Below are 14,074 nucleotides of genomic sequence, written 5' to 3'. Positions count from 1 at the left end.
TCCGCGTTGCGAAATCGACGATGATTGAATCGAAATGATGATTGAAACGTGCGCGTTGTCGCATATTATTTCGCATGCATGTATAATCTCTTACGTCGGCGCGGTTGAATTAAAAAGCCGAATAGAGGAAAGAGCGAGCGCCGATTGGTGGTAATGAGTGAAATAATTCGGTGTTCTTCTTTTTTCTCTTTCTTCTTTTTACGTCCACCATCGTCATTTCCCGAAAAATCGCCGGATTTTTCGAAGCGAAATTCGAAGCGTATCTCTCTGTCTCTCTGTCTCTCTGTCTCTCTCTGTCTCTCTCTGTCTCTCTCTCTCTCTCTCTCTCTCTCTCTCTCTCTCTCTCTCGCTTCCTCCCTCCCTCCTGTAAACAGACAGTGCTTACGATAATCAAAATGCACCGTGCGCGAGATTAGCGCAGTGCGTCACATGGAGCTTCCGAATGCAAATCGCGACGATCGATAAGAATAAACGCACGGCGAGCAAACGAGGTCGCGCGTTTATTAACCGGAAATGCAAAAATTCCCCGATACCGTGCATACGTTTTCCGTCCGCCTTTCTCAGCTGCATCAGATTGTATCTTTTTGCGGAGGAAAAGAGAGAGAGAGAGAGAGAGAGAGAGAGAGCGAGAGAAAGACAGGAATACTATTCGATGAATTACGGAGGAAAATCGTGAAGAGAGATAATCTCAGGGTTTTCATTCCCTCCGAAATTCGTCCGAAAGCAGCAAACTCTAAGACGATCTCAATTTTTTGCGACTCCGTGTCTTGGAGTGTCAGAGTAAAACGGGTGTGTAATCCGTCGTTGAAGACAAAAGGAACAAAAAGTTCCAGCGCTGCGGTCCAGCCGGAGAGAACAGACTTCTCTATGGTGTCGCGTATCCGCGTTAAGTGGAGCACACGGACGCGTCTTCGCGAGCGCCCTTAAAGGAGAAAGAAAAAGAGTAAGAAAGATGAGGAGGGAAGAAACGGAATCAACGCGGCCGGCGCCGTCGCGATTTTCGGCCGTTGCCGAATACACAAGCGCACGGCCGGTTTCATTTTATTTGCAAGTAGCCGCACATTTAATATCGTCACATCTCCGTAACGATCGGAGATCCCCCGAAACGAGCGAGTGGCCAGCTTGGCTAAATTCAGACGACGACCTTTCGCGATTTTAGGCACCGTGGCGTGACCTCAGATTTGAAGTCCTCCCGAGGACACGAGGGGTCCTGCAAGAGTGTGTGCGTACGCGCGTTCATCCGCAAATTTTGGACCGTCCGCTGTAGCTCAATCGGAGTGGGAGGATGGGACCGGGGCCTGCGGGGGACGGAGGGGGGCTAAATAAGGTATCACCTTAGCAGAAGGTCCCCGAATCTTCGGATGGAGGATATATAAAGCGGAAGGCGTGCACGAGATCTTAAGTCAGTGCAGTGAGAAGCTTCCGAGCAGCAGCTAGCACAAATAATATCTATTTTTCAACATGAACTATTTGGTGAGTTCCAGTTTCTCGTGCGAAAATCACAGAGCTCGTTGCGTAACGCGACGGAGATGAGAGACACCTGTACGACCGTCGATTGTCACTCTTTCTTCTCTCTTGCAATGCGAGTGGCTTCGTGACGCGAAAGCGAGTGACTCTCGGACAATCGTGTACTGTCAATTCTCACGTTAGCCGAAAACGAGAAAGAGAGAGAGATCCTCTGAGAGGAGGACCTCTCTCTCTCTCTCTCTCTCTCTCTCTCTCTCTCTCTCAGTGCTCAAAACTGTACATTTGTGTCGTTAATAGGATCATTTCTGATGCCTCGTTAAATAACTGCTCAATGTGTGAGCGCTTGTAAAACTTGCCACGGAGTGCACGATCGATACGGTCTCCGCCGACAAATTTAACCGGTTGATGCGCATCAGGCGACAAACATTCGAACATTCATTGGAATTTCAGTCTCTAGAGGACGGCTCTCGAGCCGTCCTCATATTGCGCCTGGACGTTCTCACGTTATATAATCATTCATAACTCCGTAATTGTTTGTATTAATTCATAATTATATTGATTACTCGAGGAAACGGCGACGAAGACTGCAATCTTCTCAATTGTGATATTCGCAACGTAAAGTAGAAATTCACACGCGAAAAGGGTAATAATGATTACGACGTTGTTTGCCGTTTTCTCTCGAGTAATTGACATTCACGATATCTGAGTGCACATCCAGTCGCTACGTGCTGACTGTGATTGGCCGTTGCTAACGATAAATAGATAAAACAGAAAGTAACTTGTGTTCTCGGAAGAAATTAAATATAAATATAAGCTATCAAGGCCAATACGAGCCAGCAGGTACAAATGTTGCCGCGTAATATTCCCACATGAGCTCATTTAAATCACAGAATCTGCCCTCACTCGGGCCTCTCATTCAGACAGAAAACTTCTTTAACAAATCCGAGATCAATGTCAAGGCATTCAGTCTCGACAAAATCGCGACGCATTGATCCTCTCGATTAACTTTCGGACGAGTGCAAATTCCCAGAGTCGTCGCAAATTTCCTCCACAACGAAACTCGTCGAGAAGAAAGGTACGTCACATGTACCATCGAATCATATAAAATATAAGTAAACTGCGATACCAACGTGACAGCTTGACGACGAGTAGAGACAATCGTGTCGGTTAACAACAAAAATCAACTACTTCAGCTTCAGGTGACTTTTATCATCGACGTCTCGACATGCTTTCTCTCTCTTTCTCTCTCTCCCTCTAACAGACGAATTCATCGAAACAAGTTGACCTTAGAGAGGACCTCACGCTTTTCCGCATTCCTAGGCAATCGCTTTGTTCGCTCTCGTGGCGGTGACGGCGGCGTTGACGGCTCCGCCCGTTGACCATACCCCGCCGGTCCCCATCGTCAAGTTGTCCCACACTGGACCGAGTCCCGACGGCTCCTACAGCTACAGCTACGAGACCGGTAACGGCATCCAGGCCGAGGAGGAGGGCCACCTCAATCACGCAGGCACCGACGAGGAGGCCATCGAAGCCCGGGGCAGCTTCAGCTACACCGGCGACGACGGTCAAGTGTACCAGGTGACGTACGTGGCCAACGAGAACGGGTTCCAACCGGAGGGCGCTCACCTGCCCCAGGTACCGCCCCTGATCCAGAAGGCCCTCAAGTACATCGCCGAGCACCCCGAGGAGAATGATTCGCACTAAGGGACAGGACGACGTTTGTTCGACGGATAGACGGATGAAGAATCGAAGACGAGGAGAGTCTCGGGGGAGGAAGTGAGATCGGGAACGGTCGAGCGCGAACCCGATCGCGTGTGATCGACGAAGATCTCGATGTCCGCGTAGATGACGAGTCTTGGGGCTCGTGTCCGTCCTCCCCTGGCAGCTGGACAAAGTTCTGCGATACGTTGCTGCGCTCGAATCTGTAATATTTTTTTTCCTTTCTGTGTGTATCTCTCTCTCTCTCTCTCTCTCTCTCTCTCTCTCTCTCTCTCTCTCTCTCTCTCTCTCTGCCTCTCTCTCTCTCTCTCTCTCTCTCTCTCTCTCTGCCTCTACTTTTATGCAATATCTGTACACGGGCAATATTTTCGGTGATATGCTGTAAATAAATTCCAATCAATATGCAAACTGTGTGTTGGATCGGCGTTCGCTTATTCGTTCGGTAGTTCGTCCGAGGGCGAAACGCGGATAGACGGGTGGACAGTGGCGTGAACTCGGTTGCGTTAATTGTAGCGTTTACGGTACTTTTAACGAGCGACGGCGATTAACGAGGCGATAAGAGCGCCCGAGAGCGCTGTAAAGTTGCGGGAAAGTTCGGCACTCGCGAATTTCTTCGCGCGCGAACGCCGCGCCGCAAGGAGAACTTCCTTTATGATCCGTCGCTTTATAGAGACGCGGCGACGGCGCAGCTCGTACGTATCGTCGAACGAGCGAACGAATGGTCGCATCGATGTCGTTCGATTGCGGATATCGATTTCGCCATCCTTCGAGCACCTGGAAAGGTGTCGACACACAAATCTCGCGGACAAAACGACGACGGAGCAGTTTCTCGTGTTCGAGCTTCGGAGGAGAGGAAAGCGCCCTCTCGGAGGAACCGCGGAATTTAATTGACAAAAACAAGCTATTACACAGCTACGCATCGCTTGCGCAATGCTGACGAGGACAACATTCGCATCAGCGAATCGTGATAACGCACGACGTGTGAAAAGATGCGTCATTGCTGTCCACATTGTATTAAATATCGAGAAATCCCGATAGATCTCTCGCGCATTTATGTATTTGCGGCCCAAATTCAACAATATCAACGTGCAATATAAATAGCCTTTAATCCTTGCGATATGGCAGGGTCCAATCGAAAAGTGTCCCTATCGATTAGCCGTCGCGTGATATTCGACACGTATAATAACGTGCTCATTAAAGGACTCGCCGAGTTTTTCAAGGATCTGTTCACGACGACGAACGAGCAGATGGTCATTTCTCGCGTTGAAAGAATTTTACTTCGTTACACTTTTCTTCCAAGGATGCCTCATCAATGTTATTCAACATTTTTTTTTTATTCAAAAAATGTTACGAGTCTGGAAACTTAAAACTATTCGACCGTATAATAAGTAATTTCAGTAACTTTTCAGATAAAATGAAATGGTACCATATCATTATAATTTTATGACACATGCACTGTTTTAATCTGCGATTTTTTATTATCCTTTGCACAGACACTGTTTCAGAAGATTACAACGACATAAAAATGCAATTGTTACATTTCGTTTGAAACATTCGAAATTGCTTATCATACAATCCAAAATATTACGTATAAATATCTTTATACATAAATTTTTCATTCGAAATCACTCTAAATCTAAATTTCCAACGTCAGATACGAAAAATTTGTAATTTAAATCCAAACTAACGAACGCTGCTTTTTGAACCAATTTGAAAACTCGTAAAGCTCCGCCGCGATGTTTTTAGCCTAATGAGAAATTTTTATGAACTTGTACAACGAAGTTTCACTTTTTTTTTTGATAAAGTGTGGTACCTTTCTACTTACCTTCTTCATCATTCATGTAACATTTAAATGGTATACACTTAATCAATTCACTCGATTGATTCATCTGACTCCAAATAACGACAACAAGAAACGCGGCCGCAACAACGAGAACAAAGATACTCACAGGATACAAAAAGACAATCTTTACATTTATTTATAAAATTGCGAGATCATGCGCACAAACTACTCGGAACGCACGCAGAAACGGCGGAATGTCCGCTCGTTCCTGGCTTTCCCCAATCACCTTCCGACTGACGTCGGCTACCCACTAATACATGAGAAGCAACGCGACCTTCGCCACAGCCGATTCGAGAACACGATTGAAAAACAATCTTCCTCCCTTCTTTTCCTTGTATAAAAATCTATCGCGCGTGAGAAACAACGCGACCTCGACTGAATAACACGATTGAGACACTCTCCTCGGTATTGTTTTCTATAAAAATACAAATTTATTGCACGTCACATTGCGTGGAATGGCAAGAGAGAGAGAGAGTGAGAGAGAGAGAGAATGAGAGAGAGAGAGAGAGAGAGAGAGAGAGAGAGAGAGAGAGAGAGAGAGAGAGAGAGAGAGAGTGCGAAGGGTCGCTGGGAGGGAAAGGCCACCGCGGCTGCGGGACCTTCCTTTCTTTTCTTTCTTTCTTTCTTTTCCTTTTTTACTCGGCATGAGTTACATCTCAGTTTCGTTTATTCGGAATAAATTGGTACTGGCGACTGTCGCGGGGCACCGCGTTCGGCGTCGGATTGTCCTTCTCGATCGGCTCCGGGGTGCTGGGCTGTTTGGAGATCCACTCGAGGGCGCGCTGGATCGCTGGCGGGATCGGCGGCGGCGTCGGGATGTGGGTGCCGGACACCTGGGTGCCGTACTCGTCGGCGGTCCAGCTCATGGCGATCGGGGTGCCGTCCGGCGCGTTGTACTGCACCGAGCCTTGGATCAGCTGCGTCTCGTCGGAGGTGCCGGCGTACTTGCGGCTGCCGGTCTCTTTCTGCAGTATGCCACCCTCCGTCTCGTAGGAGAACGAGTAATGACCGCGGTTGTCGCCGAGATCCCGCGACTCGCTTAGGACCTTCTCCGGCACCTGGAAGTAGTCTCCTTGGCCGTGGGCGAGTCCGAACAGGGCCACCAACAACTGGAACACGCGAGTTGCGTCGTCAATTGCTCAGCTCTTTTTTTTCTCTAAAATTTCTGTTTACTCGTCGTTTATCCGAGACTAAAAGGTCGCTACACTACTTTCGTTGCATTGATTGATTCGAGGATCTATTCGCGGTGTTGCTTATTGTCGTGTCGGATTTACATCCGATTGTCCCGAGACTGGATCAGCATTTTCGAGCTAAAAGCTGAGTCTCCAGCAGAAAATCAAGTTGTAAATGTCAATCGAATTCATCGAATTGCTCATCGAATTTTCGGAATTTTCGCAACTACTGGCACCGGGTGTCCTTCACGATTTTGGTACTCGTACGTATGATCGATCAATAATAAATACACTTGTGCACTCCGCGCGATCAACATTTTATTCCTCATTAAATTTACTACCTCATTAAATTCGCGACGGAGACGCAGAGGTCTCGTTAAAAATAGCCGGCTCGTCTTATCTCTCGCGGATATCGCGCAATGGACAGGTTGAAAGGGGTAATCGGGACGATTGGTATCCGGCCAGGAGCACAGGACACCGAAAGGTTACACAGCCGCGCTCGGAACGTCTCGCTCGAGGAGACGCGATCTACGGCGACGGCGCGACTCTACACACGGCCTGTGCTTTTGATCTTCGTCATGTTTGTCCCATAAAGCCGCCAGAGATACCTTTCCCCGCGAAAGGTCAGGACAAGATGAATGTGTTGGTAGGTGGGTCACGATACGCTCATTGCGCTACGGCAAAGGGAACGGCAGGAGAGGGCAGCGGGGGGACCGTGCGCGCGCGCTAATGACGCCGCATTACATTGCTCACGAACGTGACTTTTTCCCATAACGATAGTCTTCGATTAGCGTCCGCTGTCCGAGACCGATTCTCGCTCTCCGTCCCGATTTAACCGGCGCGGCTCGTCGTCCACCGTTCACCGGGCTCGATGCGAACGACCGCGCGGCCGCCGACGTGTGAACACGCGCGCGCGCGATCCGCGCGCCGGCGATGCTTTCTTCAGAAGCGCCAATGTCGATTGTAAATATTCGAAATTAATCGACAGCGATACCGAAGAAGATGTATGGTTTCTCCGACGCATCGAGTGCGGAAATAAATCGTTACTTTCGTACTCACGACTCGTCGCTGGGCATTGGAACAGTTTTATATAATAGGGAAATATAGATATATAGGGTGTCCGGGATCTTTTGGAGACAAAAAATTGTGAAGATTAATCAGATAAAATCATTGAGAAGAACAGTCAAGTAGCATTTTGCAAAAATTGCAATAGTTGTTAAGTTATTAAACTGTTATATATAATTGAAAATGGCCACATCAGAAGTTCTTTTAATTGATAACTTGATGATTTTCACACTTATTTGCAAAATGGTAGAGGACTTTTTTGTTCGGAATAACCTAATCTAAAATTATATGTCGGCTATTGTGTCTAGCGACGGATACAAGATTCAGAATTCAAAGTTCAATATACTTATATATCTATCGCTAGACACAATAGCTGTTATATAATTGTAGATTGGGTCATTCTGAACAAAAAGGTCCTTTACCATTTTGCAAATAAGTACGTAAAATTTCAAGTTATCCATTAAAAGAACCTCTAGATGTGATCATTTTCAATCATTAATAACTTTTTTTCACAGTTTGATCTGATTAATCTTCACAATTTTTCGCTTCCGAAAGATCCCAGACGCCCTGTATAAATGCAATATAATCGGATATAAAATTGAAATATTTAACAAATAATGAACGTCTCGGTGCCAATTGCTCGCGGCCTCTTCAACGATAAATTACAAGTCTGGAGAATGTGTATTCATCATGAAAGCTCATGAAAATTATAACACGCAAAATTACTTTAATATCTGTTGAACTCAGCATATTAACTCGTAATACCTCTCAAACTCCTCAAATCACGAGCCGTTCGTCGGCAATCCTCGCATCTTCGCTTCTCGAGACGCTTTTCACACGAGTCTCGTTCTCGATCCTTATCTGTTACTTGATCATTATTCGACCGCTAATTTGATCGTGCTGTCACAACGGACTCGAAGAGGCTAACAAGCTTGTCAGCATCAGCGTGAGAAAGCAGCGCGGTTCGCGATGATACTCCGTCGACGAGTTTTAACGCCACCGGCGAATATCGAATATCGAACAGATGGGACTCGAACTGGCCAGCCGGCCGGCCGGCCGGCCTGATGTGCTTTCTACGCGAGAAAGTAGACAATTAGAAAATATATGTATATGCAAATCAACGTATGCGGTCGGTTCTCGCGGCGGGCAACCCGACGATGGCAGCGGCGTAGCCCGTCGTCGCGCAACGCCGTACAACAATGTGCGCGGTCGCAGGCCATTGAGTTATGTCAGTTTTGCAAATTTAATAGGTTACGTAATTTAATAGATTATGCAACGTCGTAATGGTCGTTTTGCGCCACGTAACTTTCATACGGTGATAAATAGCCCTATCGCACACGTAACGCTAAATCACGCACGGCCGTTTATGAATATGTACGCGTGACCAATTTCAACGTCCGCGACGCGGAGAAATCGGACGCGTTTATCGTTCATGGAAATTCAATATATGGAATATGACTAATGCGGAAATATATGTGGGAATATCGAGCGCATTTTATTATTCCCCCGCCCTTTCTTTTTTCTCCCGTGTTGTTTTTCGCTCTTTCGCGACGCGAAAGGTTTTCGTGTCGCGAAGGAAAATTATTGCGCGTGCGCGTTTTTATCGGGGTTGATTTATTATACAAACCGGGCGAAATAACACGGCCATTTATAAATGACTTTTGAATGGCGCGAATAAAGTGTATTGTCAGTTGGTAATATTGTCAATTCGGAAACGCGCGTATTAATAACGGTGATATCGTGTGCGTAAGCACGAGCTAATCTATTCTCTTTCTTCCCCGCCCCCTCTCCTTCCGCCTGCATTGTCGAAACTTGCTAATAATGCTTGATATCGTGCGCGATATTACATATTATATATATGTGTGTGTGTGTGTGTGTGTATGTGTGCGTGCGTGCGTGCGTGCGTGTATATGCACGTATGCAGGCACACATTTTATACCCGGCTGTAATTTATGTATTTCCCCGAGTGTCCCAGATACATAAAGCTCGTAAAATTATCAGAGCGTGATGGCGCATCATACTTTATCCGGGCGCGCTACACGTAAAAGCTTCTCTCGCAAAACAGTCCCCATAAAATTACAACTTATATTCATGCATACGTTACCGCGAAAGTTGTGCCGCTGCACATCCGTTAGAGCGGGAAGGAGTGTTGTCCCTTTCCCTCGCGTAAAGTACGTATTCTCCTTTTTCTCCCGCGATCGAGCGCCCGACTCGAGAGGCGACTTTTGCCACCAGGGCGGCGATTTGATTTCGCGGGATCGCAACCCCCGCCTAAGAGAGTTACTAAGAGAGTTACTTCGGTGGCGGCCAAGTCGCGCACGTAACCAAGTTGAAGCTTTCGTTCGATCGCGTTCGCCGATCGTCGTAAAGAGGCGAGTGCACCGCGCCGATGTCGACTCGGCGCGGAGTGAAAAGCAACGGGAAACAAGACTAAAAACAAAGCGTTACGAACTTGTCCATTCCCCGTCATCAAATCCCCCTCCCGCCCCTCGCTCGAACAGTTCGTTTCTTGTCTTTAGCGCAAACTGTTTTCTCGGCTGACGCAACTCGCTGCGACACGACGGAGCGGAGCTGCGACGTGAACTCGCGAGGAAACAGAGACGAGTAAAGCCACGACCAAGAGAGGCACCACTTACCAGGGCACGCATGATGCCGGCTCGACGACGCTGACTAACGACTACGACGGCGACACGAGGAACACGCGTTTCTGCACGCGCCTGAGAAAGCAAGACTCTTTAGAACGGAGCGGTGCGGCACGTTGTGACGTTGGAAGGTGGACGAGGCTGGCACCAAGGCAGCGTCACATGTAGAGCGTCTCTCTCTTTCTCTCGCTCGGCTCTCTCGATGGTTGCCGACGTGAAGTTCGCGAGCAACTCTTGGACCGCTGGGGGCAGAGCCGACCTTTATACCGGCGGAGTCCACGAAGCGGAGGTATCGGCCGCTTTACATAACCCGGGAAAGTTTATTTCGGCGCGGCCTGCGTCGCTCCCTCTAGAGCTCGGGGATCGGGAGCAGGCCGGCGAAGGCGGAGGCTCCGGAGGCAGCGACACCCCCGCTTTCGTCGACGCTCCCCCCGAGTCGCGCGCGCGCGGCGGCCTCCACCGGCCGGCCGGCGTCGTCCGGTCGTCGCTGCTGCTGCGAGCGAGCAGCACCGGCTGCTCGCCGACGGCGAGTCGTCGTCGAGTCGGCGACTCCTCAGCCGGGAGCTTCCTCGTCGACCGGGCGACGGCCGCTCGGCGGCCTGGAGTTTTCGCCCTTACGTAATGACGCACGAGACGGCGATCTTGCGCAACGCGCGCGGTCGCACACGGCGATGTGACTTCTCTCCTCTTTTCGGTTCGCCGCGATCGGATCGACGCGAGAGGATTCGAGATCGTTCTCCCTCGGACTCGCCGAAGAGCCGCGACGCGCCGGCTGCACCGGGCATGAGAGCACTTACTGATGAGGGAATGATTGATTGCCTTTTCGGGAGAGACAGCTCGTCGTCGTCTACGGACGTGGTCCCTTCAGCTTCACGCGCGACATCATGGCCGCCGGACAGCTGGGCACTCGCAATCGGCAGAGCCGAGATGCGAGTTGAGATGCACTTACACGTGGACGCGCGGCAACGCGTTTCGCGATGATGCAAAAGTTATGTGAAAGATGATCTTTTTACGTTATCGTATCATGTGACGTATCATGGCGTACCTTGTTATGTCATATCGTGTCATTTTATGTTATGTTATATATTATTTCATATAATACAGAAATTATAACATGTATAAAAAATTATTACATTATATATATTTCTTTGATTATATTATGCCTGCTCTCACCTGTGCGGTGCGAGTGACTGGAGATCATCACTGAGTTTCTCAGCTCATTAAACGTAAAGGCTTCACCGGCGATTCTTCCTACAGTTGAGAGACACCGAAACGCCAACAGACGAGACTAACTACCGCAGCCTGTGCAAAGCAGGACGACTTAACGATGTTATTAGCGTTTTACGATCTTGCGAGATTCGTGATAGTTCGTTGCAAAGCCCGGTGGATGTCGAACCTGGTAGGAGTATTTACGAGGTGTAAGCCGTCGCGTTTCGAGAGAGAGAGAGAGAGAGAGAGAGAGAGGAAAGAGAGGAGAGAGAGAGAGATCCTATGAAGAAATCTCCAAGGAGAGATAAACTCTCGAATGAAGAAAAAAAAAATCGGAATCCAAAGAAATAAAGTTCAGCAGAGTTAGATACGAGCGTTGCGTTACTCCACCGAGAAACCAGCTGCCCACGCAATGTTTGTCGCCGCGAAGCCACGAGATCTCATCGATCCCGCGTAGGAATTTCAATTTCGGTTGGATCATCCTGACGGGCGTGAGATGGGCGCGCTCGCGCGAGTCTAAACGATGATTCGGATCGGAAGATGGGCGACTATGGCGGTGTATCTACGTGGGTTTTAATGTCAGATGCAAACGAACATGCGGCGGCACACAATGGCGCGGCGTGGAAGGTACGGCACATGCCGCGCATATTACGAGGCGTGAAACTTGGATACATCTCCCAGCTGAACGCGGATGTCCCCAAAAGTTGAGCAACACGGTCTCGCCTCTACGACCCTGACCGTCGCGCGGCTCGCGTAGGATTCACACGCGCGTTTGTATTCCGTGAGCTTGCATCATCAGTCGTAATTTCTGACGCGCGAGTAATATACGCGACGGTGCGTTATCCTGTCGCGGGCTTTCGTCGCCCGACGAAGAGTCGGCGAATTTATTCGTCGTCGACGAAGTCGACGTCGACAGAGCCCCGGCGATCGAATCCGCAGGAACGCGAACGAGGATCGCTGAAATTCTAATCGCGCGGATACTCACCTCGATCGACCGCGCGGCAGAAAAAGGTTACGTTCAATTGTACCTGTTACTTAGTGGAGGATAATGACACGGGAGCGCGTTAAGCAGCCGTTAGCCTGGTCTTTCGTGGGAATTCAACCCAGCTGCCGCCGCCAATCCTTGGCCCATTGATCCTACCGCCGTATTACGTGTTACATTCGCGTGTAGACTCGCGTGCATTACGCGATAACCGATCTCGAGCGTGAAATAAAACGGAGGACCGCGGTGAAAGGAAGCGGAACCTTGGCGCTGCCATTGAACGAGAGCCGCGAGCTTTTCGACCGCCGTCGTCGTCTCGTTCGCTTTTTTGCGCCGTTGTTATCCCCTGCGTCTAATTCTCCGGCTATTTCTTCTTTCTCTCTTCCCGGATAATATATCACCTCGATACGTAATTATTTGGGGGCCAATTAGAATTTTAAATTTGCCAGACAGGGACGAGCTGGCAGGAACGGGTGACCAAACGAGGAATTAGACGCGTTCGTCTATTGAGTGTGTGTGTGTGTGAAAAAGGTGTGAAGTTCCTAAACTAAAGTTGAAAAAGTTTCTCGTATTCGTTGCGTCAACGAAGAAATAAAAATCGTGGCTAATCTTCTCCTCCTTGCTTCATCATTTTCTATCTCGTGAATTTCTCGAACGTTGCGCCGGCGGATTTATTTAGGAAGAGTAAAACTCGAGGGCAACACACTGCACTTTTTGTGCAAAAACGAAGAAGCGAGCAGGATAACGAGTTTAAGTCCTGCAATTTTACGTATATAGCGTTTGCACATCGAGTAACGCCAGTTTAGGAGACACTAGAGACACGAAAGCAACGCGGTAAATCTAGTTGCCATTCGACAGGCGAGCGACGCCCGGCGGCTTCGCCCGTTGCCTACAATCAGGATAAAAAGTAGCCCATCATAGTCGCAACGATAACAGTATCGTTCCGCAGCGAATGTATGCGAATGAGGCAGAGTGGGAAGAGTCTAACATTTCATGACCCGCCTGTCGCACGGTCACGCGCTTGATCGCGTTGCATAATTGGCACCTACGGGAATACGATGCACGTAGGAACCGGCGCAGCCGGTAGAAACTCGCATACAAAACACCTTCACCCGCTTTCTACGCGAGACAGACGGGAAGATATGCAAATGTCGATATTTAAATATCTACGCTCAAATATTACTTTACGCCGCGGATCTCAAAGCGATCCGAATCGGCGTGGCGCTCGCGCGAAGAAAGTACAAACTTCCCCCGGCCGCGCATCAGACGTCGGTGGTTGCCGGTCGGTTACATTAGCGCAGCGATACGATATCGTTTTCAAGTACGTAGCGGCGCGATGTGTGCCCTAGATCTTACTAGTTCACATTTTTATTTATAACATGCAACGCGCGTAGCGCACACAGCTGCCGCGCGATCGCTGCCGCACCGCTTGACTTTGAGACTCTCTTCGCTCACTTTCCACCAGAAATTTCGAAAGTTCCCCCGCGATCTCTCCGCGAAATTTCGAACATTCCCAAACTTGCCGGTGCGTCGGTAAGATTCGTATCCCGGAATTCAAATAAAATCTCCAATGATCGCTATCTACCTGCATTCTCATCCGTTACTCTCTCTCTCTCTCTCTCTCTCTCTCTCTCTCTCTCTCTCTATACCTCCATAATCATGTCACCGAGCATACATTGATACCTCTCCCTACCCGAGCCGCGCAAACCGCCAAGCGAGATACCGGCCATGAAGAGAGGTAGGTGAGCACACACATCCAGAAGAGGATATCACGGGCCCCCGCCAGCCCGTCGGCGTTGTACGAGTCATGCGATTCAGGCCCGAGTCTCTCGGGCAACACACGCGTCACGAGTCACGCACGTACAACGTACGGCGCTGACGTCGTGCCATGGTATCATTATTAGTGTCACGCGTGTGTGCGCGTGTGCGTGTGTGCGAGTATGCGTGTGCGTGTGCGTGCGCGTGCGTGAGTGCG

General features: G+C 49.1%; 2 protein-coding genes across 2 annotated transcripts; one reads left to right on the top strand and one right to left on the bottom strand.

The window, feature by feature from the left end:
* Nucleotides 1-1,347: 1,347 nt before the first annotated feature.
* LOC105182695 (flexible cuticle protein 12) lies at nt 1,348-3,463 on the top strand. Its single transcript, XM_011140342.2, has 2 exons — nt 1,348-1,473; nt 2,788-3,463. The coding sequence occupies exons 1-2, from the start codon at nt 1,462-1,464 to the stop codon at nt 3,169-3,171; spliced, it is 396 nt and encodes a 131-aa protein (XP_011138644.1). The 5' UTR covers nt 1,348-1,461; the 3' UTR covers nt 3,172-3,463.
* Nucleotides 3,464-5,545: 2,082 nt separating this feature from the next.
* On the bottom strand, nt 5,546-10,160 carry CPR17 (cuticular protein 17). The gene is made up of 2 exons (XM_011140340.3): nt 9,903-10,160; nt 5,546-6,138 (listed from the first exon to the last, which is right to left on the bottom strand). The coding sequence occupies exons 1-2, from the start codon at nt 9,912-9,914 to the stop codon at nt 5,686-5,688; spliced, it is 465 nt and encodes a 154-aa protein (XP_011138642.1). The 5' UTR covers nt 9,915-10,160; the 3' UTR covers nt 5,546-5,685.
* Nucleotides 10,161-14,074: the final 3,914 nt, after the last annotated feature.

Source organism: Harpegnathos saltator, unplaced genomic scaffold, assembly GCF_003227715.2.
Source record: "Harpegnathos saltator strain DR-91 unplaced genomic scaffold, Hsal_v8.6 scaffold133, whole genome shotgun sequence".
NCBI lineage: Eukaryota > Metazoa > Arthropoda > Insecta > Hymenoptera > Formicidae > Harpegnathos > Harpegnathos saltator.
The sequence above is the reverse complement of the archived record's forward strand: the minus strand, read 5'-3'. Positions and strand labels throughout refer to the sequence as shown.